At 47.9% G+C, this 26,429-nt stretch overlaps 1 protein-coding gene across 3 annotated transcripts in view; it reads right to left on the bottom strand.

Annotated features, from left to right (window-relative positions):
* Chd7 (chromodomain helicase DNA binding protein 7) overlaps nucleotides 1-26,429 on the bottom strand; it is a 180,618-nt gene continuing 154,189 nt past the window's right edge. For 2 of the 3 annotated variants that reach the window (XM_021222408.2, XM_029533227.1), the window contains exons 19-38: nucleotides 26,178-26,357; nucleotides 23,139-23,249; nucleotides 22,850-23,055; nucleotides 20,183-20,382; nucleotides 19,867-20,026; nucleotides 16,595-16,684; nucleotides 16,044-16,147; nucleotides 14,587-14,716; nucleotides 14,115-14,187; nucleotides 13,901-13,958; nucleotides 13,085-13,313; nucleotides 12,640-12,848; nucleotides 11,860-12,528; nucleotides 10,536-10,696; nucleotides 8,703-8,930; nucleotides 7,899-8,342; nucleotides 4,676-4,897; nucleotides 3,318-3,458; nucleotides 3,062-3,166; nucleotides 1-1,662 (exon numbers count right to left, since the gene is read on the bottom strand). In XM_021222408.2, the coding sequence (XP_021078067.1) occupies nucleotides 745-1,662; nucleotides 3,062-3,166; nucleotides 3,318-3,458; nucleotides 4,676-4,897; nucleotides 7,899-8,342; nucleotides 8,703-8,930; nucleotides 10,536-10,696; nucleotides 11,860-12,528; nucleotides 12,640-12,848; nucleotides 13,085-13,313; nucleotides 13,901-13,958; nucleotides 14,115-14,187; nucleotides 14,587-14,716; nucleotides 16,044-16,147; nucleotides 16,595-16,684; nucleotides 19,867-20,026; nucleotides 20,183-20,382; nucleotides 22,850-23,055; nucleotides 23,139-23,249; nucleotides 26,178-26,357 (4,638 nt within the window). In that variant the 3' untranslated portion in view covers nucleotides 1-744. The remainder of the gene's footprint in view (nucleotides 1,663-3,061; nucleotides 3,167-3,317; nucleotides 3,459-4,675; nucleotides 4,898-7,898; nucleotides 8,343-8,702; nucleotides 8,931-10,535; nucleotides 10,697-11,859; nucleotides 12,529-12,639; nucleotides 12,849-13,084; nucleotides 13,314-13,900; nucleotides 13,959-14,114; nucleotides 14,188-14,586; nucleotides 14,717-16,043; nucleotides 16,148-16,594; nucleotides 16,685-19,866; nucleotides 20,027-20,182; nucleotides 20,383-22,849; nucleotides 23,056-23,138; nucleotides 23,250-26,177; nucleotides 26,358-26,429) is intronic. The other variant, XM_029533228.1, reaches the window with a different exon arrangement.

Raw genomic sequence — 26,429 nt, 5'->3', positions numbered from 1 at the left:
TTTTTTTTTGTTTTTTAACCAGTGCATCACAAGACCACAAGCCAATGGAACTGCAGTTGTCTGGCAGGAACCCTCCCAGAAGGTTATAGTTCTCCAAAGGGACCTTTCACATTCAACAGCTGCCTTATTATTGCTGAGCCTCGGGGACAGAGGCGTTCACACTAACGTGGAGATTGTCAGAGTGTATGGATGTGTGTATGCAAATGTGGGAACCCCCATAAAGTCAGAAAGGGAGACGAATGAGCAAGGGATGATATGTATGGTAAATTTCATCTTGACCTTCACAGCAAAAAAAAAAAAAAAAAAAAAAATTAAAATTAAAAAATTAAATATATAACTTCATACTTCCTCTGAGTGGCACTTCCTTCCACTAGTGCCGCTCTGTTACAAATTGCTCTTTATTATAATACCAGTGGTACCCAAAGAAAAAAAAAAAGCAGAGCATTATGTAAGTTTCCTTAAAAAGACATGATCACCTCTCAAATTTCATCCTTCCTAGGATAATAAATAATGCACTGCACAATACTTAATGACCAAGATACCTTCGGACACACCTGCATAACATGACTTGGACTTTTTTTCCTTTTTTTTTTTTTCTTCTTTCTTTTCTTTTTTTTCTTCTTTTTCTGCTACACTATGTTACAGAACAGCTTATAAAACTAGGTATGAACATTAACTGTGAGTGTAAACAGTAGGACTACCACCTGTCGACAGTTTTCAACACTTTCAGTGGAACTGCTGCTGTTACTCGTCATTTCCGTTGTTTTCTCTCTCCTCCCCGCCTTCGAGGGGGTCCAGCTCTTCACCCTGTGCAACCTCGTCTTCCAAGATGGAGGACTCCACAGTCTTGTCCAGGTTCTCCTCGGCATCGCTGCCCTCCAGGGTCTCTCCGTCTTTACAGGGGCCTCCCTCGGCCTTGTCAGCAGCCTTTTCTTCGCTGGTACCCACGGCGTTTTGGAGTCCCGCCAGTGCCGGGAAGCCAGGCAGTGTCAATCCCCCCAGTCCTGGAGGTAGAAACATGGATGGGTAGAAGAGGCCTGGGGCCATGGTGGACAGGAGGAAAGGGTTGAAGGCCAGCGGGTTGGAGGGCAATGCAGTCGGGGCAGTAGCAGCACCCACAGATCCGTTCGCGGAGTCAGCAGCCGGAACGGCGTCTGTGCTTTTCTCAGAGTCTCGGTTCTCGTCTTCATGGTCGTTCCCTTTCTCTTCCGCTTTGGAAGCGCCGTCCTCTGGCTCTCCTTGACTCGAAGCAGTAGTGGTGTTTCCAGTAGCAGCTGAGAGAGGGTTGTTCAGCAGCCCGCCCAGGCCGAACACGTTGGGCAGGCCCGCCATCCCCGGCAGCATCAGGGGCAGCACGGCGGCGGGGCTCTTGGCGTCGCCTCCGGCGGTGGCAGCTGTGGCCAGTCCTGGAGGGAAGCCCATGAGCCCTGCCAGCTGGAGGGACTGGAGGTTCTGGAGATTCTGAAGGCTTGTCAGGTCCATCCCAGCAAACAGGCTGTTCACCAACAGTGGGTTGATCCCTGAAGTAGAGGCGACAGCCGCCGCCGCTGCGGCGGCTCGGGCCATCTCGCTCTTGGGCCTCCGTCCTCTCCTGCTGGCTCCTTCTCCCCGCACCACAGGTCCAGTGAGGAGCCGGTCAAACATTGACTCGGGAACAAAACCCTGGAGGACAGGGAAAGCGGACAACAGCTGTAGAGGTCAGGTCAGAGTACGTACTGCCAACGTGGGCCTTTTGGAGCTGGAGCTCCACACCAACACTCTAAATATGCAAGCAATTGCTTCCATTCTAAAAGCTTAATGTAAGAACTTGGGAAAGCACAGGTTCTGGTTTTTTTTTTGTTGTTGTTGTTTTTTTTTAACCATTATTTTCGCTTGCTGAATTGTGCTGAGTTGCAGAAAAAGCTGTTCAAGGCTACTCCACCACTGAAGTAAATGCTAAGGCAGCTGTATCCATAATTAACTTAAGGATCAACACACCAGACAGTGGCTGATTGACTGGTGTAATTAGTACATGATGTGCACGTGTACATCCTAAGCATCAAGCACAAATAACCTTTCATTTGTCAATTAATTGCCAAATAAATATGCCAATTTTAAAAGGTTTTGTATGAAAAAAAATGATAAAATAGTATCACAAGAGTTGCATAGACTATAAGACAGTCTAGATATTTCAAATATAGCTAAGAATAAGAAAAAATTGTTAACAGTGTAGAAAAATTGAGTAAGTTAAACTCACATGTGTAACATCCCCACCCCATGAGAAGCTACACCAAAACCTGCAGGTAAACATTTATAGTTGTTTCACTAATAATTTCACAAATGTGAGAAACCCCAGAACTCTTTCCATGGGTGACAGAACGACACAAGGTAGCTGAACATGGACTAGCATGCTGTACCGCAAGAAGGAACAGACCCCTGATAATATTCCATCCTGGGGGACTGGGGGACACTTAGTGAAAGCCAGTGTCTCAAGTTCCGGAGTTCCCGCTTCCATTTTACCCCGTTTCGAAAGATACACCCTTAGGAATGGAGACTAGACAGTAGCAGTCAGAGCTACAGAGATGCAATCAGGCATCAAGGACCTCAGGTAAGAGATTAGGAAGGCACCACTTCACAAAACTGGGTCCTAACACGTGGCTAGAGGCAATTTTATTGTATTACATAAACAAAAGCAGTAAGCATGGCATAATTTGTCTCGAAAGAAACTAATGATAAAAATTTATGCAGGATTGCTATGTCTATTTTAAAACTGGACATCACAGCTAATAATCTTATTGTTCCTGTCCAGCACAAGTTCTATTTTGAAGATGCTGTGAGATCGGTTCCCCTGGAGTAAGTCCACCTCCAAGAGGGTTGGAGTAGGTATGCTCACATGGTAATTTTTAAATCAGAACTAACGATCAGCTCATTCCCAATTAATGATGTGTGTGTAAAACACAACACACTGACAATGTAAGAAAATGATGCTTTTTGACAGTTCTGTAAGCTGGGATTAAGTCACAACTGAATAATGACTAGCCAATAGGACACTGTTTTATGTGGATCTCTTTCGTATACTTACAGATTGCTTGACTATATCGGTCCAGTCTGGAGCAACTGCAAACTCAGGGTTCTCCTCCAGCCACCTGGGCAGGTCCTTCATTGGAGGGGCCATGGCTCCACCCATCTGGGAAGATGCATCCAGTGAACATCTGAACATCATGTATATTTCCCTCCCCAGTCCCCTCAGCTCCCTCTTTCAGTGTCCACAGAAACACACACAGATTCTAGAAGAAGTGTGATTTGCCATCCTCACCCATCCCTTCCCCAGCATTTACCTTCTTCCCATTTCGTTTGTTAACAACGGGAACCCTTTCTTCTCCTGTCAAAGTGTTTATATCCAATTTATTAGGATTTCGACATCTATGTCGTTTCTGTTTCGGTTTCTGAAACGAGGAAAACAGCACGTCTGCGTTCTTCTGCAAAAGAAAAGGACGTATTTAACGAGGCTGTATTTAGTCCTGGCCCCTCCCTATAAATGCCTAAGGACGGGGTGATGCACTGTTAAGTTTTAACTATCATTTGCTCTTAGCAGAAACTGAACCTTTCTGAGAAAAGATCTCCCAGCACGGACTGGTCTACCCAACAGGCACTGTCTGAGAAGTTACTCAAAACTATTCTAAGATTTATTATTTGTGTGTTGTGTGTGAGTGTGTTGTCTATGTGTGTGCATGCATGTGCTTGGTGCCCCCAGAGGTCAGCAGGGAGCATCGGTTCTCTTGGGACTCGAGTTATAAATGGGCGCTGGGGACTGAACTCGGGTCCTCTGCAAGAGCAACAAGTGCTCTGAGGAGCCAGCTCTCCAGGAGTCTGGCAGTCAGTCTCCTTAAGTGAGACTCTCATTTAAGGTTTCTGTGACAGGCTGGAGGTGTGACACAACAGCCGCAGAGCACCTATACAGGATCTGTGAGGACCTGGGCACTAAGAACAAAAGGGGAGGAGGGTGTCTACAGATATTTATGCAAATCCTAGTATTTTAAAAGAAACTTTATATAGTACCTTCACTTATTTCTAGTCAGTGACATAAATGAAGCCAGAGATAATATCCTAAATGACTACATGGGATTTTTTTGTCTTTGAGGTGTTGTAATGGGGGAGGCTGAAAGGTAGCTGTTGGTAGCAGGAGAGGAGATGGCCCAAACTCAGTGAAAAAAAAAAAAAAACATGTTTGAAAAATAGTAATCGCAAAAGGACAGGAAGAGATGTGTGTTGCCAGCTAGAGAGTGGTCTGTTGGGCACCCACATGGAGATAATGTTTAGTATAACACACAAGGGCTAGGTGCTTAAAAGAAATCTCTGGAGACAAGAACTTTATAGCTCTGGGCTGGGTCAGGCTTTGTCTGAAGACTGTGCAAAGTCTAGACCCCTGGGAGCTAGACCCTGTGAGAGAAGTGTGCTGGAGAAGGAAAAATGAGTAGCAGACATCTTCAGGTAACTGTGAGGGTGTCCTTCAGGAGGACAGATTGCAACCAGCTTCTCTCATGTTGAATTCACAGCAGAAATCTGGGGTACCTGTGAACCTGCAGACATTCATGCCAAAGACAGAGGGTGCAGGGAGCTGTCAAGGACTCACTCAGATGAGAAGCAATTAGGCAGACCCCATGAGGCTTCATAGCCCGGGCTCTGCGGTACTTACTGGTACATAACTCGGCATATCGACAGTGTAGGTGGGGTGCAGCTTCAGCCAGTCAACCAAGTCCTTGTTTTTAGGAGCATCTTCTCCCACCAGCCTAGTCCCATCTTCAAGGTTTATCACAGGGATCCGGGTGTCCGGGTCCAGCTGTCCAGGAGAAGGAATGTTTCTTATTGGTGGGGTCTCTATATCTTCTTCAAAAGCTTTGGTCACCTCGGCATCCTCCTGCAGGAAATGGACAGTGATCCAGATTGTAGCATAAGACTCTGAGAACACTCTACTCAAGGAAGATACTCTCCCAACCCAAAGGATCTTTCATCAAAAAGGGAGATGCTATCAGAAATAATGCCCATGTTAGGACGGCTTTCAGAGTAGAAGACGACACTTCTCGACTCCTCACAAGGTAGGAACAATATTCTTCTGTAGGAAAGTCTAGAGGGCCAAGCAAGCCGCTAGGACTACAACACCATGCTACGTGGTGGTCTGAGCTAGAGGTGTGTGACATGTGACTACTCAGGGATCCCTGGACACTGTTCCGACAAGCACCAGTTTGTCAGTAACTGGCTTCCCAGCCCTTGGAGAGCAGGCATGGAAGCACGCGAGGTCAGCACTCCACACTCACCCCGCCACTGGTCCTTAAATGCTGTCTGTGCTTTCAACATTCCAACATCCACTTCTCCATTCCCCCTGGCTTTCTAAAATGCAGTAAGCTCCACCCAGTTCAAAAGCTGCCATTAAGTCACTCCCCGAGGTAGGCTCCCCAATGCCTTCAGTACACCCCCCATGTTCTTCAGCTCAACACTCTAGGCTTTCCACAACCTGCATCCCTACTCCATCACCATGTCCACATCTTCTTCAAGACTTCATCAAACTTGCCAGCAAAAACCACAGGGGTCTCAAAGCCAGCTACGAGAGGTACTCTCTCGCCCCAGCACTTCTGCTCCAGCAAGATCTCCCATTTAGTGACATAACAACCTGCAGGGAAATTAACCTCCTCTCCTGCACTCCAAGCTTTCCTTGGGAGCCCTGTGAACATGCCTTGATGCCAGCACACATGCATAACTATGACATGTCACTGAAGGTGGGTCCCCTTATCCAAGATTCGTTTTCAATTTTGAATTTTTCAAGTATGTATACATACACTATCAGACATACTGGGATTCATGTCTAAACATGAATTCATTACGTTTTTACATTTATATACATCTTCACCACATAGCCTTAAGCAGTTTTTATGAAATATTTGAATGTAAGCGATTTAAATTTCTTTAACTGATTGTATGCTTGGATGGATGCATGATCCGTTTGTCTGTGTGTATGTGCAAATGTGCACATGTATGTATCATGATGTATGTAGAGGTCAAAGGGCAGCTTTGAGGAGTTGCTTCTCTTCTACCGTTATGCACTTCTGTTCCAAGATCAAAATGATACAACCTGTCTTGGGTGGTAAGTGCCTTTATTGAGTCATTCTGCCTGTTCTGCCGCTGTGTTTTAACTGTGACCCTTCATATGAAGACAACTGTGGGACTCTCTAGTTATTGGGTTCTGTTGGTGCCCCAAAGTTTCAGAATTTGGAGTACTTAGAATGTTTTGATTGGGGAATACTCAAAAGTATACTTTTAGGTCACCTCATTCCAACACTGACTTTCTACAAATGTCCTGTCAAGTTAGGGCTTTCCTCTTCAAATCCCCATGCCTGGCACAGAAAACACAGTCACCACTGATCATGCCAATGAAGGCACCCTCCTCCTTCATGACAGCAGCGGAAATTGAAATGTGGAGGTGAAGCTGTGTTCAGCACACCTTACTCTCCACTGCTCACCGGCAGGCACAGCTGTGCCAACTCAGCACAGCCTGCGCATTTTCTTCACATACAAACTGGCCTCAATAGCTGGGGCGATCTCCAGTTCACAACATCTAACAGTTAAAAAAAGTCCTTAAAAGACATTTCCTCCGACATCTACTAGAAAGAAGTTCCTGATGGAAGGGGAGGCAGAGGCAGGAGGCTCTCTGAGTTCTAGGCCTGCCTGGTCTACAGAGTAGTTCCAAGACAGCCAGGGAAGACAGAAAAGCTCTGTTTTGAAAAAGCAAAAATCCAAAGCAACAAGAAAGAGCTCTCTTAGATATGTGCCAACATTAAAATTAATTCTTAGCCCGTATGGAGGATGGACTCTTCGGCTCACACGCCACTGTGTGGCTAAACTTTCCCAAGACTGATGTTTCGTTACTTTCCAAGTGTGCCTTTGCTTCATTTGAAAATGTTAAGCCTCTCACTAGGCTCAAGGACCTGGTGCTGGGAACTGTGGCACAGGCCTTTAACCCAGTACTCAGGGCGGCAGAAGCAGGCGGTCTCTGTAAGCTGGAGGCCAGCCCGGTCTACAGTGAGATCCTGTCTTACAAAAGAGAGAGCTGGTACAAAGAACAGACCTGGAAGAAGAAAAGATGGGCCAGAAAAAAACAACTAGTGTCTCTATTTTAAAATCATAGCCCCCCCCCAACCTGTTCCACAGCCCGTGGAAAGGTTCTTAAAGTCGTCTAGCCCAAAGTGGCTCTATTGATTAGAGTTTCCAATCAATAGCTCAGGATATGAATTCCTTAACTCCTCATGGAGCATATGTGGAACAGAGCTCTTCAGGTAAAATTCTTGCTGTCACAGTCACCATCCCTTTCGGGATGGTATGGTTGAGGCAGTTTGGAAAAGAGAATTTATTATACTGCATTTTGTTTCCTTCTAATTAAAACTCCAACAACTTGTCCTCCAGCTAGCAGTGGCATGTCTCAGATCTCTAAAACAACTAGTTGCAGGGATGGAGAGCATTCTAAGCTACTAGTTAGGTATCTGAGGCCTAACACCAAGCACTCACACAAGTCTAACGGATGCTGGCCCCCCAACAGCAGTGTTTCTATGAGCAGAAGCTTTTCCCTCCTCAAGAACTCAGAGATAACAATTGTAAGCTCAGAAGAACATGTTTCTGCTTTATGCTATTCTTTCTGGAGCAATCGATATGTCGGAACCTTGGGAAGAATAAACCCTTGTGCCGCCCCTGGCTCGGGCGGAGGGATCTGTACCAGCGAGCAACACAGTTTTCTGGCTCAGCACCACTGAATTCACTGTAATTCTGTATCTCTGGTGGAGGAAGCCAGCTTCAATGTGATGCTGCTGAGAGAAGTGGGGTCAGCAGCCTAGGGCTGGCTCTCAACAGGGGTCTAAAGACACCCGACTTACTGCACTTAACGGCGTCCGTTTGTGGCTCATGAAAAGCAGGTCGAGGCCCTCCACGTTTTTCCTCCTGCCTCGCCTCCTCTTCATGGGGGGCTCTCCATCCACCAGGGAGCCATTGAGCATATGCCTCGTGGGTGTGCGTGAAAGGCCTGCTTGGAGCAGCTCCATCTGAGTCTTAAAGGCATCGGACACTGGCGTGGAGACATTAGGCAGGATAAACTTTGAAGTAAGAGATGAGAAATTTGAGGTAGAGCTTGTTGCCTCTCTCGAGGCCTTTGATAAGTCCACAACTTTTTCTTGTCCATTTTCTGAGACCACCTGAGACTCTCGAAGCTGGGCAACCATCTCCATAAGGTTTCGCCTCTTGGCGGCTCTTTCAGCCTCGATTTCAACTTTCCTTCTCCGCCGCCGCCGCTGGCGAGGGACAGACAGGTTGAGGGCATCCTCCTATTGAAAATTCCCAAGAGAACAGAGTTGTTATGAGCCAGACCTTCTTTATCTGCAATAGGGGCTGGCATTAGGGAAAAAAAAAAAAACAAGCCATTCGGCGATAGTGGTGGCCACAGCTATCATCTTAATTTAAAGTCTGACTAGTTAGCTGCTTATAGTAATGTGTGTCTGTGATTCTAGCTACGTAATAGGCTGGTGGCAGAAAGGTTGTCTGAGCCCAGGAGTCTGAGGCCGATATGGGCAACACAATTAAACAGACAGATAACATCAAGTCAGATTAGTGAGCACAAGCTCCCAAATCAGTTAGAATCCACAGCCATCTCCTTTCACCCACTAAAGCAAACTGCTGTGTGTTACCTTGGACAACTGAGGAGATGTGGTGATGTCCTCGCTCGCACTGATGCTGGCCTGGCTGACCACAGAGAGCTCGGCAAAGCTCCTCTTCTGCAGGGGACTGTCCACGGTGGAGGGTGGGTACCCAGGGACGAGGCCCTGGAAATCAAACATCTGGCGCCGATTTACTGGCCATTTGCCTTTCAGTACAGCTTCACAGATGTTGTCTAATCGGTTTATCATTACTCTGTCCTGAAGGGGGAAGAGTCACAGGGAATTTGTAATAAAGACCTATTTTAGACTGCTGGATAAATATGTCCACCGAGATGCTGAAGAGCACACAATGTTGAAAGGCCAATCATTTGGACTAAAGCTGCCTAGCGAGAAGTAACCAGACAACGTGCGTCGGACCCGTCTGGTTCTGACGGAATGTTCTAGTTGCTCTAGCAAAGAAAAGGCACTGTTTTCACCTGTGTTCAGTGAATGGCATGGAGCAGGGAGCAGTAACCACTACCTTCAAACCAAGGACCTTGTTCAGGCTTCAAGTGGGCTCAATGGAGCCTCTGCACTTCCCATCTCAGTGGGTCTGGCCCTTCAGAGCCACAGGCCAGAGTGCAGTGTGTCCCAGGAAGGGGCCATCATTAGCGTCACTATTAATAAAGTTCAGCATTATGAAGTGGGCAGTAACCTCGGAACACCTAATGAATGTCAGTCTGGGTTCCCCACCTATTATCGCTCCCAATTTCACTGAAGCATGCACATTAAAATGTTCTAATTACAGCTCCTCAGACCAAGCCTCCGTAGATCAATAGGGCCTGTGACTATAAACCTTTGACTGAACGGAGAAACTCCCCCCTCTAGACTCAATGTGGGAAATTAGTGTAACCAGGAACCAAGAGGACATGGGGAACAGTGAAAAAAAAAGACCTCGCTGACAGTATACCCTTCACACAGAAATGTCACCTTCTCTCTAAGCCACATTAACACCATTAAGAGTGTCCTGGGATGAATCACCTCAAGTGCATCCTGTGTCATGGCACTTACCATGACTACTTCCCACCTTGAGAAACACAGGCCCTAACGGCACTGAGGACATTTAAAGAATTATGCTTCCTAATTTCCAAAGAGCAATTTTCCTCTGCCTTGAGCTACAGATAACTGCATCTGGGATGACCTCAGCATGGCTGGGAGCAAAGGGACCCACCACCACCCTCTCTGCTCTTAAGAACACAGTGGGAGTTTTAATACATTATTTTAAATCTGAAAGCTTTACTTATACATAATCTTTAAAATGTTAACACGGGGAGCTGGAGAAATGGCTCAGAGGGTAAGAGCACCGATTGCTCTTCCGAAGGTCCTGAGTTCAAATCCTAGCAACCACATGGTGGCTCACAACCATCCATAAGGAGATCTGACAGATCTGACTCCTCTTCTGGAGTGTCTGGAGACAGCTACAGTATACTTACATATAATAAATAAGTAAATAAATAAATCTTTAAAAAAAAATAAGTTAACACGGTTTCAAAGTTCCATACTTTTCATTTTGTCAAGTCTATTGAAATAGCCGGAGTTCCTACAAGACACTAGGACAGGCAAACTGAAGAAGCCCAAGGAGTGGGTAGGTGGGGATCAATGGTTCCGTTCATTCTTCCACATTATCTTACTACAAAAGTACCCGAAATGTTTCTTCATTTGGGTTCTTGCCGATCATTACTTTAAAATAAAGGAAAATTCTGCACTCTTGATACACTCCAACAAGGTTTACCTCAAACCATTTGAAAGATCAAGCTAGAGATTTTTTTTCCTGCTCTCGGGTTAGATCAACAAAACAATCAAGAGTAACAAAATCCTGCCAACCTTGGGCCAAAAGGAGAAGGCAAATGTTCGTTCGTGAAGGAGCTGGGCCACTGAAGGATCTCCATCCTCCATGTAGAATCCATCTCGGGTTTCATCCCTAGCGGTGCTCATAGAAGCATTGCTTTCTTCGTCGAAAGTCTTCCCTCTAGAGACGGCTCCTGCTGGGAAATGAGTTATGTGGAGCTAGCGCTCACGGCCAGAATGCACGGAGCTCAAGTCTAGAAAGGACGGCGCTGGCTGACAACAGGGATCCCACCAGCTCTGCTTTCCTGCACGCCAACTGTGCATCTAGAAAGATATGGGTGTCTCGTCTAAAACGTACAACAAAACAGCCCCCAGACGTAGATGGTGCTTCTTCTATCTGGATGAAGAAGCCATGGAACTCTTTGTGGTCTCAGAGACAGAATCATATGCAGCCCAAGGCTTCCTCAGACTCACTACATAGTAGAGGCTGGGCTTGAACCTGTGATCCTCCGGTTTCTCTACTCCCAGGTGCTAAAACAAGGAGCATGTGCCACTACACTAAGGAAATCTTTTGGTGCTGAAGGCTAGCCATGTTTCTGACCCAAGAGCTTCTGTTCTGGTTACGATATAAGCTAATAAACAAGGGTCACTACAGCAGCAAAGTTCAACATGGTGCCTGGTTTCTACTTGGTGTTGGTTAGAGCAATCTGTAACATGGAAAACATGTTATCAATCAACCAACCAATGAATCATCATTTATTCTGAAATAATATTTGCTCAGTGAGCGACACTCTCCCGTCATATTCACGTGTCAACTTTTAACATTACAAGGAATTCTTAGCGCACCTGACTATGAACTTAATCTGTCCTTAAACCAGAAGTGACTGGTGTGTTCACAGATGCTGTGAGTTTACATTCCTTGAAATATGTTTGCAGGTATAAAGTATGAGGTCAAACACATGTATACGTACGTAATTGAAACTATTCCTTCACAGAAGAAAATGGACATTAATTACTCTTAGGGGAAAAAGAAAAAGGCAGAGTCTCATTGTATAGCTCTGGAGTTCAGTATATAGACCAGCCAATCTATGCTAGAATTCAAAGTGTGTGTCACCAAGCCTAGCCATCAATGATCTTTACAAAACAAAGACACCGGCCTTGGTGGTACAGGCCTTTAATCCCAGCCCTCTGGAGGCAGAAGCAGGTGGGTCTCTCTGAGCTGTAGGCCAGCCAGAGCTATGAAGTAAGATTCTGGATTTCTCAATTACAAAAGTAAATAAATAAATAAAAGTTACGGTATCACACAAAGGCTCTGCTCCACTGTTGTGGTATCAGGACAGGGACCGGCGCCGGGCGTTACCTTCCGGTTGCGACGACTCCTCCGACTTGTCGTCGTCCTCCAGCTTTTCTTCTTCGTCCTCTTCTGAGCCCTTCTCTGAGACAGACTTGGACCCAGGGTCTGCGCTGCCCTCCACCCCTTTGAGTTGGCCCTTCACAGAGCTGGCCTCGGCCTCACATTCCTGCTTGCCGTCCTTGACCCTGCCCGCTTCTTCTTCCTCCTCTTTCCCATCCGACCTCTCTTTGGCCGGTGAGTGTTCACACTCCTCTGCCTTGCCTTCAGTCTGCTCCATTACCTTTTCTTCATGAGCATGAGCAGAGGAAATGACTGGAGGAGTCTGGCCAAAGCCCATGGCCAGAGTATTCAAAGAAGGGACAGTACTGGCCCCACGGTTCTGAGCAAAGCTTTTGTGTGCATCTAAGAAGGACAACTCAGGGTCGTTGAGGATGTGGTAGTCTGTCCGGCTGACCCCGTGCTTAGCAGCACCCACCAGCAGGTCCCTGTCGTGCCGTCCACACTCCCACCACTCAGGCAGGTCTAGGCTGGGTTGACAGAGCTTCAGCCTGTCGCTCAGTTGTGGGTGATGAAGGACCTGCTCTCGGATCTTGCGAAGCAGTTCAATGCGGTACAGTGTCCTGGATGCTCGTTCCTCTGTGATGGGCTCGATAAGGGAGGCGAGGTCAGGTGGCTCTGTAACATGAAGCATGGGGGTCATGTGGACAGGTCCCGGGCCCACCCTAACCTGCACGCACCCCCCAACTGCCTAGCACAGTGTGGCTAGCCTTTCATTCGTGTACCTACCGTCTTCGGGCTTGGCAGGCATTCGACACACCCGTCTGCACATGGCCACAAAGCAGCCGAAATATTTCTCCAGGCTCTCATCAGACTTTTTGTCTAGTCTGGCAAAGGCTCGGAACTGGTTCCAATCAAACTGCTGTTTCACGGGGTCAAAAATAACCCCGAAGGTGGATACCACCCGGTAAAAGTCGGCCTCTTCTCTTCTCGTCCACCTGTGGAAAGATCTGGCTCACACCGTGCTCAGACGGGCACACAGGGCACTGCCTTTCTCTGCTTCCAGAGCATGTCTTTGGGACTTAGTTAGGGTTGAGGGACAGACACCTTCCAGGCCCCAGGCCTTTCTTTACTGTCACTGTGTGGTGTGATCACTACTTCTCAGGGACCCAGCAGAGAAGGCATGGGGCATGGGGGTGGGGTGGGGACACTGCAGAAAAGGTGGAGAACTCACTTTTGCCTTTTCTCAGATATAATAGCTTCCCTCTCCGCCTCCAGCGCTCTCACTTCCTCCCGGGGCCTCCGTCTGCGCCGGTCCGTCTTCATTAGGGCCTCTTGCCTCATTTGCTGCCTTTTATAGCTGCGCTGATAGGCAGTAATGAGCCGGCGCAGACGCGTAGTCAGGGTCGACGTGTTCGGCCAGTAGAGTTGACCTAACTCGGCACTGCTCTCGCAGTGCTTGCCTGAGGAAGTGGAAGAAGAGAGTCAGAAACATCTCTCACAACACAGACAACCTTCCAACAGCAACAAAAAAGATGACTCGTTAGCTTTCAGAGGACAGGGTGGGAGAGGCCACCCCGCTACACTCAGATCTGAAAACACAGACAGGCAGTAACAGCGGAGGGGATGTATAAACTATTTACTTTTAAGTCCTTCGAGGGAGGGGCGAAGGTTTATCAGTCTTACACAAAGAAAACAGGTCTTCCATGTGAATGTGCTTACGACGACAATCTTGAACATAATTAATTATTTTATACTGGGTCAATAGTCCACAGAAATATTTCAGATTTAAACAAATGCCCTCCTCTCAATAAAAGTATTTTAAGGACTTTAAAGTTTTCCACTAAATAATGACTATAAACGAGCAGATCAATTACCTTCATCAAAAAGTTCTACCCAAGAAATTAAGGTAATAAAAACCACTATTCCCAAGGGAAGGGCCCATGTGGAAGAGTACCTTTGGGCCGCCAGCATCAGGCTTGGGGTCCAGCTGCCAGCCCTCGGGCTGCCCAGCCTGGTCCCCTGCCCTACAGCTGCCCTGGAGCCTCACCTGAGCTGTGCACCTCCATGGAGTCTTCCTTATCCTCTGGGGGAGAATTCGCAAATTCCTTGAAAGCAATGTGAGAAACAGAGCTATTTTCAACTGGGGTTGGATTTTACTCTGTCTTTTAGAGGAAGGCCATTACCTATAAAGTTTAACAAGTTCTATGTGGGCATATAATATGTTACTGGCACTGTAAAAGCCAATACACCTAAGGTCTTACATCTATTTCATCTTTGAATGGTGCTCTCGTTGGTTTATATTCGGGATCTTCATCTTCTCTATCAAATTCTCCACTGTGTAAAATTAAAAAAAAAAAAAAAAAACAAAGATAGTTTTAAATTTCATCAATCTGTAGGGAGGTGAGAGAGGAAGAGGAACAATCTCCCCAATACTAAATCTGGGTCTGCATTGAAAATTGACTCTACCAGCATTCAGAAAGCAGTTACAAGGGGTGGTGAGGGAGTGACCACGAGAGACAATTTCATTTATGTGTGTGTGTGTGTGTGTGTGTGTGTGTGTGTGTGTGAGAACTTTGTTTAGAATAGTTACTATGCTATATAGACAGAACCGACTGGAAGCATCAAATTCAAACCAGACCTAAGAGAGTGCCCCGTTCAGCATAAAAACCAACCCCTGCCAGTCGATGTGATGCTGACATAAAGTTTATTAAAATTTTAGAATGTCCTTCTTACCCGTCACCACCATCTGCTAGCATGTCTGTCCCTCTCTGCTCAGCAGCGATGGCCTTGGCATCCGGCATTCCGACTCGTTCCAGGAAGCACAGTGCAGGGTCAGCTCGCATGGAATTGTACTTCTCATAGCCTGGGCCATAGCCACCAGCACAGGGAGGACACGCGAGAAAACAAAGGAAGACCCGTCACTGTCAGAACATAGCCATGGCTCCTGCCACAACACAGCCAGCTTGTCTCCCAGACATCATTTGTGCTGAACTAAACAGACCTTGTTTTGGTGCAGCATTTTAGGACAGCTTTTGTGGGCCCCTTATACATTGGAGGTGCCACGGAATAACCACAAGCACAGACAGCTCAGGGTAACTGCAGGATGCCGGGAGGGTTTCTGACCCTATTCTTCCCCAACATCTAATTTTGCTTGCCATTTAAAAGGCTTCCTAACGTTTCTTTATGACCTCTGCAGGGGTTCTCCAGGTCTCCCCCCCCCCCGCCCCCGGCCCCCAAGTAGGTTTGGTCGTGCAGGAACTCACATGGCTGGCTGAAAATCCCCATGTATGGAAGGTAGGCCAGCGAACCTGTCTTACTAGGTTTATGATGCTGCATGTCAGTAAGATGACACTGTTCCCTCTATGGTTTTCAAACTGCAATTTGCTTTTTGACTGCCCAAGGTGACTAGATGGGAAATGGCAGATCCCAACAGTGCACTGCAGGGAAGTGATTCTGAGGCCGGGCTCACAGAACACGGCTGGAGTACACAGAGCAACAGCACAATTCAATTAGGATGTGTACTACAACACACCGCTCCTAACTGCTGTAGAGCCGCAAGCCAAACTGTAATCATGAAAGGTTTTATAAGCCATCATTCTCCCCTTTAGTCAGGCTGGGCGGCTGAGAATACCTCCGCGACCTCCAGAGAATTGGGATTATAATCAGGAGCCGCTCACTGTATATATCACAGCACTTCTGCATCCCCAGCCTTTCAAAGTTAACAAGGCTGCATCCCACTCGGGGGAGCCGTGAGTCCTCAGCACTGACATTTGTGAAATATTGCTTGGAACAAAGCCCAGGAGGCACTTGTCCAGATTAATAGCAGAGGTTAAGCCCACCGTCCACTCTGACACGGGCTGGCAGAGTTAGCGAGGACAGCCGTTCAGGAAGCAAAGTTTCGGGAATGCTACGGTAGGTACGACTTGGCTATTACTAAAACAAATATGGTTTGACTTCTGTTTACAGCCAAGAAAGAAATGTTTTCTTCTCAAACTCTCAACAAACATTCAAAAACAGCATCTGATATTTACAGTTCATATTAGATTTTTAGTACAGAAAAATGGTAGGCGCCAAGAGTCCTTTGGAACGGTCCTCATTAATATTATGACTTTGGAAAAGAGTATGTAAGGAGTTCTAAATAAAGATGAAGCCACACAGTCAACATGCGTTCAAACAGAAACGCCCCTTACCATGTTTAAACACTCCAATTAAGAGGGATTTATCTGCTTCTCTATCCCACCAATCTGCAGGAACTTCAGCATGGAATGGCTCGGGGATCCACACGTCTGCTTCACTGGAAGACAGTATTGAAGCACTCTTTAAACAGGAGCCTTGAAAATGAATCCTAGTGCTACGTGGTAAACACACACCCATGTGTCCTCTTTTTCACAGTAAGACTCTTACACGGTAGGGAGGAATCAGCAACACGGGGCAGTGGTCAGTCGCCAGAAATGAGCCTCATCACAAGGTATGCCAGCTCAGGTCAGACGCCATTGTTTCTCACCCTCTTATAAACAAGCACATGCAATGGCCCTCTCCTCCTCCTCCTCCTCCTCCTCCTCCTCCTTCTCCTCCTCCTCCTCCTCCCACCCCCAAGCCCAGAGGACAAACACTTGCAAGAAAGACACAGAAAGGAGGTGAGCTCCTGAGAGTCTGGGAGGGTTCTGAGCACAAGCCGTGGAGTTTCCCAACCACCTGGGCTGGCCTGTGGAGGCCGGAACAAACATGCGCTTGCACCAACCTTGAGTCAGCGCCCTCGAGGATCTTCTCTGCCTGGTCTCCTATCACTTCTTGTCTTAGGTAGTACAGCATGCGGACACGCAGCAGGACCCTGGAGAGGAAGACAGAGGGGGGAAAAAGTTCTTAACTTCAGTGCTGTTTGCCAACAGTGGCTTTTGGCAGCTGCTGCTGTTCATCCATCATCCTGCCAACCCTGATTAGCCATGCTGTATGGTAGGCTTGAAGCGTGACAGATGGTGCCACATAATCACCTCTGTGTGGTGCTTTCTGCTGGCTTCCAACAGGCCTGCCTGGCAACCGCTCACGCTGCAGAGAGGGAGTGAGCTCAGCCCAGCCCAGGCGTACTTCACTTAGACCTACCTAGTGCAGCTTGTGAAGTTTAGACACGTACCCTACCACTGCCTCTGAAGTATTGAGGCAAGTTTGTAAACAACTGAGCAGATGGCTTTCAGTAACTGTTCTGCTTCATTATCTCATAAAATTTCCTCAGCTGCTGCCTTAATACCATTTTTGGAAGCACATCAGAAGTTGTAGGAATAAACGAGATATAAAATCTGGTTTTACTACCTTACAATAAACCCTCAATATGGAATGTCAGGTTTTTCAGATTATATAACTTTGCTTCCGAGAAAGGAAGATGGTGAGGGTAGTGGGCAGGGGGTGGGTCCTTACCCTACTCAGGGAACATTAAACATTTCTGTTACTTCTACTTATATTATCAGGGGACCTTAGTTGCGGTTTAAAAATAATAAACACTACAAGATTAAAATTATCTAACTCATTGATACTCATTTTTAATGAATCAGCATTAGAAACTGGTGACGCGGTCAGGCCACCAGATTTTCCAACTTGGGTGTGTCTCCTCAATGGCTAACATGTGACACCCCCACCCCCACAAGTAAAACTCACCTGGTATACCACGCAGGCCGTGTCTCTACTACAGCCCGTATGTGCATATGGGATTGACCCGCTCAGTGAAGGTTGGTTTCTTGCAGTGTTATTTCCCTAGCTGAATAAGCCTGTCACATAACTGTACAACACCCCTGTATCAACGTTTCTCACTTATATACACTGGCTCACTTGGTCTTCATAATAACCTGTGTTGACGTGGGCAAGTTCTCATTTCCACACTACAGATGTGAACACTGTGGGTAACAGAGGTCAGGTTATATATCCAAGGTCACGGGGACACCTTGAGCACAAGCACGCAGATTTAGGTCTCCCAAGATGGGGCAACTTGCCTCTAAGACGTCAAAAATGACAAGCAGGGGCAGTGTTACTAAAACAGACTAGTCCTGTCCAGGCATAAGTAGATGCGCTGTCTACCCTGAGAGTCCACTCATGGCCAACCTAGGTTTTGGATAGGCTGCAAGGTTGCAAATATTAAAATGCATGCCAAGATATGCAGTCATGTTGGGGAATGCCTTTTTTCTTTTCAATTTTCTCTCTCTTGGTAACAGGTAAGCTCAGATACTGACTTTGCCACACTGAACCAAATAGCAGAGTTAGCGCTGCTTTCCTCTGGCTAGACAATCTGCAGGCCAGTGTCTTCTTACACTGTGTGCTCAGAAACAGTAGTTCCAAAGGAAATCTCCTCTACCTGTGGCTGGACTCTCTCCTTGACTCGAAGGCAGGGAGCCTAATGGTTTCTTTTCCTTTTGGTAGAAAACACAGACTTCCATTGCGGGGCAGGTTTAGTAGTGTGGAGCTTTCTATGAATTGATGTGAACATCTCCTTTTCTTCTAGAGGGAAAGCCAGGAAGAGAAAGGATGGCCAGGACACAGCTCCCGCTCTCAGTGAGTCCACTCTGTGACAGAGGGACAAGGAGGCTAACAAGCCCCCAGGGCTGGTTCACATTCTCTCACACATCCTGCCAGTGATTGCAACCCAAAGCCCAGGACTGCACACGGTACTAACATCCCCCACTTGGCTTCCAACTGTCTGGTCTCACCTGCTTCCCATTTGTGAGGGGCAGTGGTCACCTTTTCTCTAGGATGTCCTTCCATTGGGCCTCACTTTTCTACCTTAACACCAACATCTCTTCACATTTGACAAGACTGAATCTCAAGGCACGGTCTACAGGCCAAGGACAATGGGGGCACTTTCCACCCAGAGAAAAGCTAGAAGGTATCAACAGTGGTTTTCCGAGACTGAAAAAGATACTCGAAGAGCCCCGATTCCACCATGTGTACTAACTGCGGAGGACTCCCTAGGAAGACTGCTCCTGACAGGAGACTAGGAATTAAAAACTACCACAGCTACGCTGGCATCTCACATTAAACCACTTAACTTCCTCTGTTTGAATCTTGAACCCAGAAGGCAACTAACCCAAAATAAGGTAAACCACTAAGACGGGGACATTTTCTGAGAGCTATGATCAGGTTACAATTTTAGTATGAAACACCATGCTGGGACAGTAACAAGTTCCAAAGACACCAAATGCTTTGGAAGATCACAGTGGCCCTCTCAAGAGCCCTGAGGTAAAGAGTCAGACTTCTGTGGTCAGGTGGGCACAGGTGAAAGGAAGCGTGTTAGCAAATCCCACTGTGTTCTGAACTGAGAAACCTTAGGTAAACCACTCTGGTTGGAGATCTTCGACTTTGTGGATAAGCGGGAGATAAAACGGAACAGCCGCGAAGAAAAGACGTGGGTGCCTTCCATCCTAGCTACTGAGGTGGCTGAGGCAGGAGGAGCTCTGTGACTTTGAGCCAACTGGGTCTACACAGCAGAGACAAAACTACAGCCAAAAGCGCTCTGTGAATTCCCCAGTGCTCACCGTGGAAGCAGTCAGTGAAAGGTGGAGTCCTACAAAAGGAACTGTAACTGTCTGTCTACCACACCTTAGCCCCACACTAATCATCTACAATCCCACAGCGAGGTTTGTAACAGGTAAATGTGGGAGCAGTCCAGATGTCCACCAGAGGATGAGGAAGGATCGACAAAGTAAGGTGTACACAGAGCTTAATGGCATCCGTCGGACACGAGGATCCTGACACTACCTACAACACGGACGAACCCTGGGCACCAGACCAAATGAAATTATCAGAATAGGGGATGAATACTGTGGGGTTGCCACCGTGCAGCAGCCAGTCCAGGATGGACTGGGATGACCGAGTGTCCGTCTTAGATGGCAGTGATGAGCACGGGGCACTATGCTCGTAACACACCGCTCTCTTACAGACGGGTTCCCACGGCACACACGTACTCGCTGACCTCGGGCGCTCTGCGCGCTCTCTCGCTCGCTTGCCCGCCCGCCTCGACCTGGTACCTACTTGTTACAGTGGTGCTTCAGGTGCTTCTTGTAGCTGTCCTCCTGGAACAGGGCGTCCGGGTTGCAGCTTGCCAGCCAGTGAGCGTCATGCACTACTGGCTGTGTACTCTGGGCCTTCACCTTCTTCCCCTTCCGGCCCCGTGGCACAGGGGCCGACAGACCTAGAAGCACCAGGGTCACAGTCATGGATGCCTTTACGGTGCACATTACAGTGTCAGAGGCAGACAGTGTAAGGCACAGTGGGAGATTGAGAGTCTATGCCACAGCCGTTTCCCGAATGGTGACCCAGAAGCACAAAGAACACAAGACAGACCTACCGGAATGATTGAGCAGGGCCCGAGTCTGGCCATCCGCCGTGGGCGTGATGAGGTCCCAGATAAAGCTCTTGATGTTCTCGTCCCCTCTGTAGTGGTTGAGACAGTACACCAGGATGGCTCTGCAGATGGTTTCGACATCTTGCTCAGTCAGCTGACGTTTGTAGCGTCCATGGGACAGGATGTCTGTCCAGCGGCCCCAGCTAGAAAGCAAAAAGGCAGCGTGCAGATGGAATCTCTGACTGTATAGATGTGGCATCACCTTGACAGCCAGGGTCTGGGACTGGGAAGTCCTGGACCCAACGGCATTAATCACTTGTAGAGATAGGGAAGAAATACAGGTACAACACCTCCGCACAGAGGGAATGACAAAGCCACGGAGACACCCATGATGCTAAGTGTTCCTAGGCTGGTGGTGGCTACGGCTCTCATTTTTAGGAGATGCGAGCAACCAGAGGACCCTGGAATCTATCTTCCTTCAACTATGATTTATATGTACCTATGGTGACCAACCTTTTGAGATGAAGGATGACTTTGAGTCTGTGTGACTACTAGAAATCAAAGCTACAGGCTGAGGGGTCCCACTGCATCAACCCACCTCAGATGCCTCAGTAAGTAGCGAAGAGCTAAAAGCCCTGTAGCTCCTTTTCAACAGGGAATGGCTACTTCCATCTCAGGGAAGATGCTGGACCAAGTCTCAGGGCCTCCCAGAAAAAAAAAATGGCAGGAGGAAGGACTAAGCTCAGGAAACAAAGAGCACATGTACCACTGTCACACAAACAGCGGTGGCACCGCTCGGTCTCAGAAATACCTACTACATAACACGCAGGCGCCGGGCTCAGAGGCCGCCTGAGCTGTGCCTTCCCCACCAGGCAGAGCTTGCTGAACCGGGCCTCTCTGCTGCCTTCTGTAACAGCTGAGAGTCGTGCTCAGAGAACAGAGAAAATCCTCTGCCATGCGCTGCCTCTCGCCAAACCACTGCTGACCTTTCTCAGACCCAGGCCTTGGGCTTGCTCCTCCCTCCCTTTCTCACATCTGCACATTTCGGATGTCCCTCAGCCACAGATTCTCTCTGTGACTCCTCCTCGCCCCCAAAGTGTGAGGGCAGTCCCTAAATTATGTCATAAGGGAACGTGCTGAGCTTCTGTGGCCTCTTCGCCAAGCGCTGCCTGCCGCTTCATCTTCATAGGCTACTGACATTTCTGCTTGCTCACGTGCCTCTTAGGCTATACCGGCCTTGCTCACAGTGGTGGTTCTGGTATCTGAGAATCTCCTAGCCAAGCGCCCACCACAGGGTGGCTGTTCAATCCGTAACAGAATAAGTGGGAAGAGGAGAGGACTTGAGTGAAAGTCAGATGCCCCGAGCATCCTTCCTAGGACTAGGAGTTAAAAGTATGCTCCAGTCCTAAGGTTTCCAACATAGTTTGTAACTATGATCATCAGGCCGACACAAGGAAGGAGGTGCAGGGGGCAAAGGGCTGAGGCTAGGTGAGTCTCTGTCCTGGGTAGAGGCCGGCGAGCTACCCAGTGTGCAGACTAGTGCCAACAGCTGGTGAGAAACAGGATGGACCTTGGCTGGCGTTTGTGCATTGCATACAAACGTCTATGCAGCACGGTGTATCTGTGGCATGGCACATTCACTGAGGATACACTGAAAGAGCTCCTGTCCTGAAATGCTGAATGGGATTCCATCAGGAGAGAAACTGGTGAGACATGCGGGCCAGAGCGCAAAGGGGCAGCCGTGGGGAGTGCGGCAAGGGAGGAGGGCGTAAGGCTGGTTACCTGTGTAGGAGGGGACGGGGCCGAGGCAGAACCAACTGGGCACAGGCAGAGAAGGGTGGGGCCAACAGGGGAGTTAGTGGAAGCTAAGCTCCCAAACAGAGCTCACCCATGAGAAAGATTCCACGCGACAGCCAAGTGTCAGCCGCAGAACCCTGCAGGCCTCAGACACATGCTCTCCCCATGCTCTACACCAGCAAGGATCCATTGGAAGAAATGCCACAGGCCACAGCCAGGACAACATGGAACCAGTGACAGGTGCTCTGGTGGCCGTTTCTATGTCTACAGTCCCATGATCTGTGAGCAAATTCGTCCTACTGATTCAGGTATTTACTGAGGTCCGTCCCTGCAATTCAAAGTGCTATGTGGGTGCTAGGGTGCGTGGGATGTGAAGCTGATGTGGGAGTCGTCCTGTAGCAGAAGGAAGCCCACAGACTCGGGACGTTCAGATGGGCTCTGAGGCTGCAGACTAGCTGCAGGACAGGCACATGAAGGGAGCCCCTGCCTCTAAGTCTTTACAGCAGAAATCTATTAAAGAGTGACTATGGTCATAAAGTTTATGTGACAGTACAGTGCCAAAAGTTTTTGCAATTTTACATCATTCTTAGTTTTTAATACTCTACAAGAAAATTAGAACTGCTGTAATCCCCATGGTGCAAGCTAGCACTCATAAATTCCCGTGGCTTCTCTCTCTACACCCAGGAGGATTTAGAATGTGGGGTCATATTGACTTTACGAGCCACAACCTGCAGAAAGTTAGCGCAGAGGCATCTGTCTGGCCACACTAAGGGGAGCCACGCAGATCCACAGAAATACGGTTTTCCTATGACAACTGAGAATTCCAGCTGTTGGTAAAATAAAATGAGACCCCACGCAGTGAACCGGCCTTACCCGTAAACTAGAAGATTCTTCTCCACCCTGAAGCACTCGCTCCGGGCATAGCCCTGAGACTTATCCTGGGGGCGTCGTGGCTTTGCGCAGGGCTTTTCTTCAGAGTCGCTTTCCAGGTCGGAGAACTCCATCAGCTCATCTTCCTTCACTGCGCTGTATAGCCGGGTCTGCTTCCTCACTCTCGGCGTGTCAATAACGAGGTTGTTCTAATGAAAGAGCAAGCGTGGTGAGCGGCATACCAACCTTCGGGTCAGATCAGGCAGCAATCTGGATGGGACTTCTCACTCACCCTCCCGTTTAAGGCATCGATGTCCAATTCAGCCTTCTTAGCCCACTTCTGCCAGAAATTTGGGTCATCCAAAGAGATATCTGTCCTATTTCCAGACGCAACAAAACTGGCCTAAAAGGAGAAAAACGTATGCGTTACACTGAGATGCGGTTCTCAGGGTCAGGATCTCTGGTAGCCTCTGTTCATCTAGTCACAGTATATGTGTGCTCAGCCTCTGCAAGGCAGTATAATGGATGGGAGACAGATGACAAGTGTCCCTTGTACACTTTTCCACACCTGCCACAGGGGTAGGAAAGTGCAAGCAATTGAGAAAGGCCTTGAACTTGGTTCCAGCAAGGTCCTGCTGGGAGCAGATCTAAAAAAAAAAAAAAAAAAAAAAAACAAACACCTTATAGAAGAAAATGGTTGGACTGTATTTTAGAAGACGTGTAAAAGATGAGAGGTGGTAGGAATGTTCAGCAGAGCCCTGCACAAAGGCCCAGGAGAAGAGCAAGGATGAGGGGCTCGAGGAACAGGAGCCACAGCAAGTCGATGAGAGCGGAGGCTGGCGCAGGGGGCGAGCACACGTGGCTAGCAGTCTGAGCCCTAACCCAGGGGAAGCAGGAACTATTTGAAAATAGGGGTAAGTTTAGCATGGACATGGCTGTGCCTCAAGCTGCATGGGGGAGAAGTTATAGCGACAGCTACCAGTGAGGCTAGAGCACACTGCTCCAGCGGTTTACACCAGAAATAACGACTAAAAATAAAGACTTCCTAAAAAAGACATCTTCAAAAGGTGAAGTTAATAGAGGTAGACATCAGCAGACATGAACAACACAAATGAAGAAGCCGGGGAGAACTACCATATCCAACTCTGGCATCTGCATGCTACTCGGAAGGAGAATGTGCGTGCGTGCGTGCGTGCGTGCGTGCGTGCGTGCGCGCGCGCGTGCGTCTGGCACATGCTGAGAGTGCACGTGAGGACCGAGGAAAGACTGTGCAAGAGACTGTAAAGACGTGAGAGCGCAGAGGCCGGAGAAGAACCTCTACAAGCTGAGGCCACGGGGGAGTTCAACTCCTTCCTCACGCCGCAGACGTCATCGCAAACTGGTCAGAATGATATCAGTGAGGAGGAGGGAAAAGCAGCCCGAACACACAGGGATGATGGGAAAGCAACGGGGAGCGGTCCATCCAGAAAGCAAACTGGGTTCAACAGCTTTAGCCGCCAGGGAAACAGAAATTAGAAGCAAACAAACAAACAAGGAATGCCGTCCAGGATGTAGTGAAAGAGGAATTCGTATTCACTGCCAGTGGGGACGCAAATTCACAGAGCCGCTACGGACGTCAGAGTGGAGCGCCTCAAGCCACTAAAAATAGCACTACCGTGCACGCCACCGGATTGTGTTCTTGAAGGCAGGTCTCTGCGTCAGCACCACCACAGAGACACTTGCACACCCAGGTTTCACAATAGGCAGGAAATGGAACCAGCCGAGATGTTCAACAACAGATAAAGGAGATGTTCTAGCTATACACAGTGGACTTTTATTTGGTTGTAAAGAAAAACAAAATCATGGCATTTGCGAGGAAGCAGATGGAGCCAGAAACCACTGTGTGGAGCAATCAAAGGCAGGCTCAGAGATATAATTTGTTCACATGTGTTTCACATGTGAACCTGGATGCTTTATGTGCGTGTGTAGGCTCCAGCATGCAACGACAGGAAGAGATTTTAAGCCAGAGGGTAAAAGGAATAATAGGTCTCATGTGATGTGAAGGCAGATGGAAGGGCTTCTGCAGAGTGGAGGGGACACAGAGGGCACTGGAGTAAGGAACGCAGTATACGATGGCCCGTGGAAGAAGATGCCAGGGGTGGAGCCCAACACTTTTCCCAGTTTGTTTAGAATAAAAACAGAAACAAAGAAACCCAGTCTGTTAGTTCCTTAAATGATAAGCATGCACAGATGAGGCCTTGATTTCAGGCCTCATTGGGGAGCCGAGGAAGCTAACATCACCTCGAGTTCTACTTCTGTCGAATGCTCAAGAAAAGCGAAGACGTGTCCAAGCAAAAACTACTATGAAAATGTTCACTGAAAACCTCAAAGTAAAAACAACCCAAATTTCATCAATTAGCAATTAATAAATGACTGGAGCATCTATCATCACCAGGTCACTGTGTGATACCCACACAGTAGAACACTGTAAGCCACAGAGGAATAAATTATCCATGTCTACTACAAGGACGAACGTGAAAAACATTAACTTTATGAAAGCACTCAAAAGACCACACGTGATAACTCCACACAGAGCTGTTTCCAGGGTGGACACAGCTATACAAAAAAGAGCATTTGGTTTGCAGGACTGGGTGAAGCAGGAAGGGTAGGGACTGCCTGCTAATAGGCACGGGGAGTTCTCTGAAGTAGTAGGAACCAGGAACCATTAGGATTATGCTAACAGTTGCCCTAGCCTATAATATGTCCAAGTGTCAAATTTTATGCTTTAAGGCAAGAAAACCAGTTTAGCATAACTACAAAGCAGAGTGAGCCTTGTTGTGGACAACCGGGATACTAGCAAGTGGGTTTGAGGTGACAGTCAGGGCTCAGAGCAGCCTTGTCCTTAGCAGGTTGGCTTGGTGGAAAAGCACAGGGTGCCAGCTGTGAAGCAGGCAGTGGCAGGAGCTGGGGTAGAATGCTATGGGCTCATTTCAGCTGTGAGCAGAGCTGTGGAGCCCTAGCAAAAGGGAAAAACAAGACAGACTTAAACACGGAGTGACCTGATCATCCTTTTGGGTCGTTTCGGGCACCGGGGTCTGGGAGATTATGAAGCACAAAATTCACACGAGGACTTCGTAAGGGAAGCACGAGGGAAGGACACAGGAGGACAAGACCACGAGGGTCCCGCACAGGAGAGAAGCCAGCGTACAGAGTACGCTGTAAGTTTTGGGAGGTGCTGAGGAATTACTAACTGGTCTTTAATTCATAATGAAAAGCCAATGTTCTGCAGAAGTTCTCTTCGTGAGTTCTCGAAGGCTGCACTAAAGATCTGACCCCCTGGGTGGATTCAAACCTTCGCAAACGTGGAGCCTTTTCCTTCAGACTCAATGGTAATAGTGTGGGTTCGTCGAAGGAGAATCTGATCAATATCTTCTTCACAAAACTTAGACCCCTCATCTTCTTCATCCATAAGTGCGCCATACGCCCCCTTCCGCAGGAGGTCTTCTATTTCCTTCTTGGAAAGCTGTTGTACCTGTTTCGGAGAAATTATAAGTATTCAGAGTAATTTAGAATTAAAACACAAACTAAATGTCTTAAAAGAGTT

The sequence above is a fragment of the Mus pahari genome, chromosome 22 (assembly GCF_900095145.1).
Source record: "Mus pahari chromosome 22, PAHARI_EIJ_v1.1, whole genome shotgun sequence".
NCBI lineage: Eukaryota > Metazoa > Chordata > Mammalia > Rodentia > Muridae > Mus > Mus pahari.
This window is presented reverse-complemented; position numbering and strand designations above follow the sequence as displayed.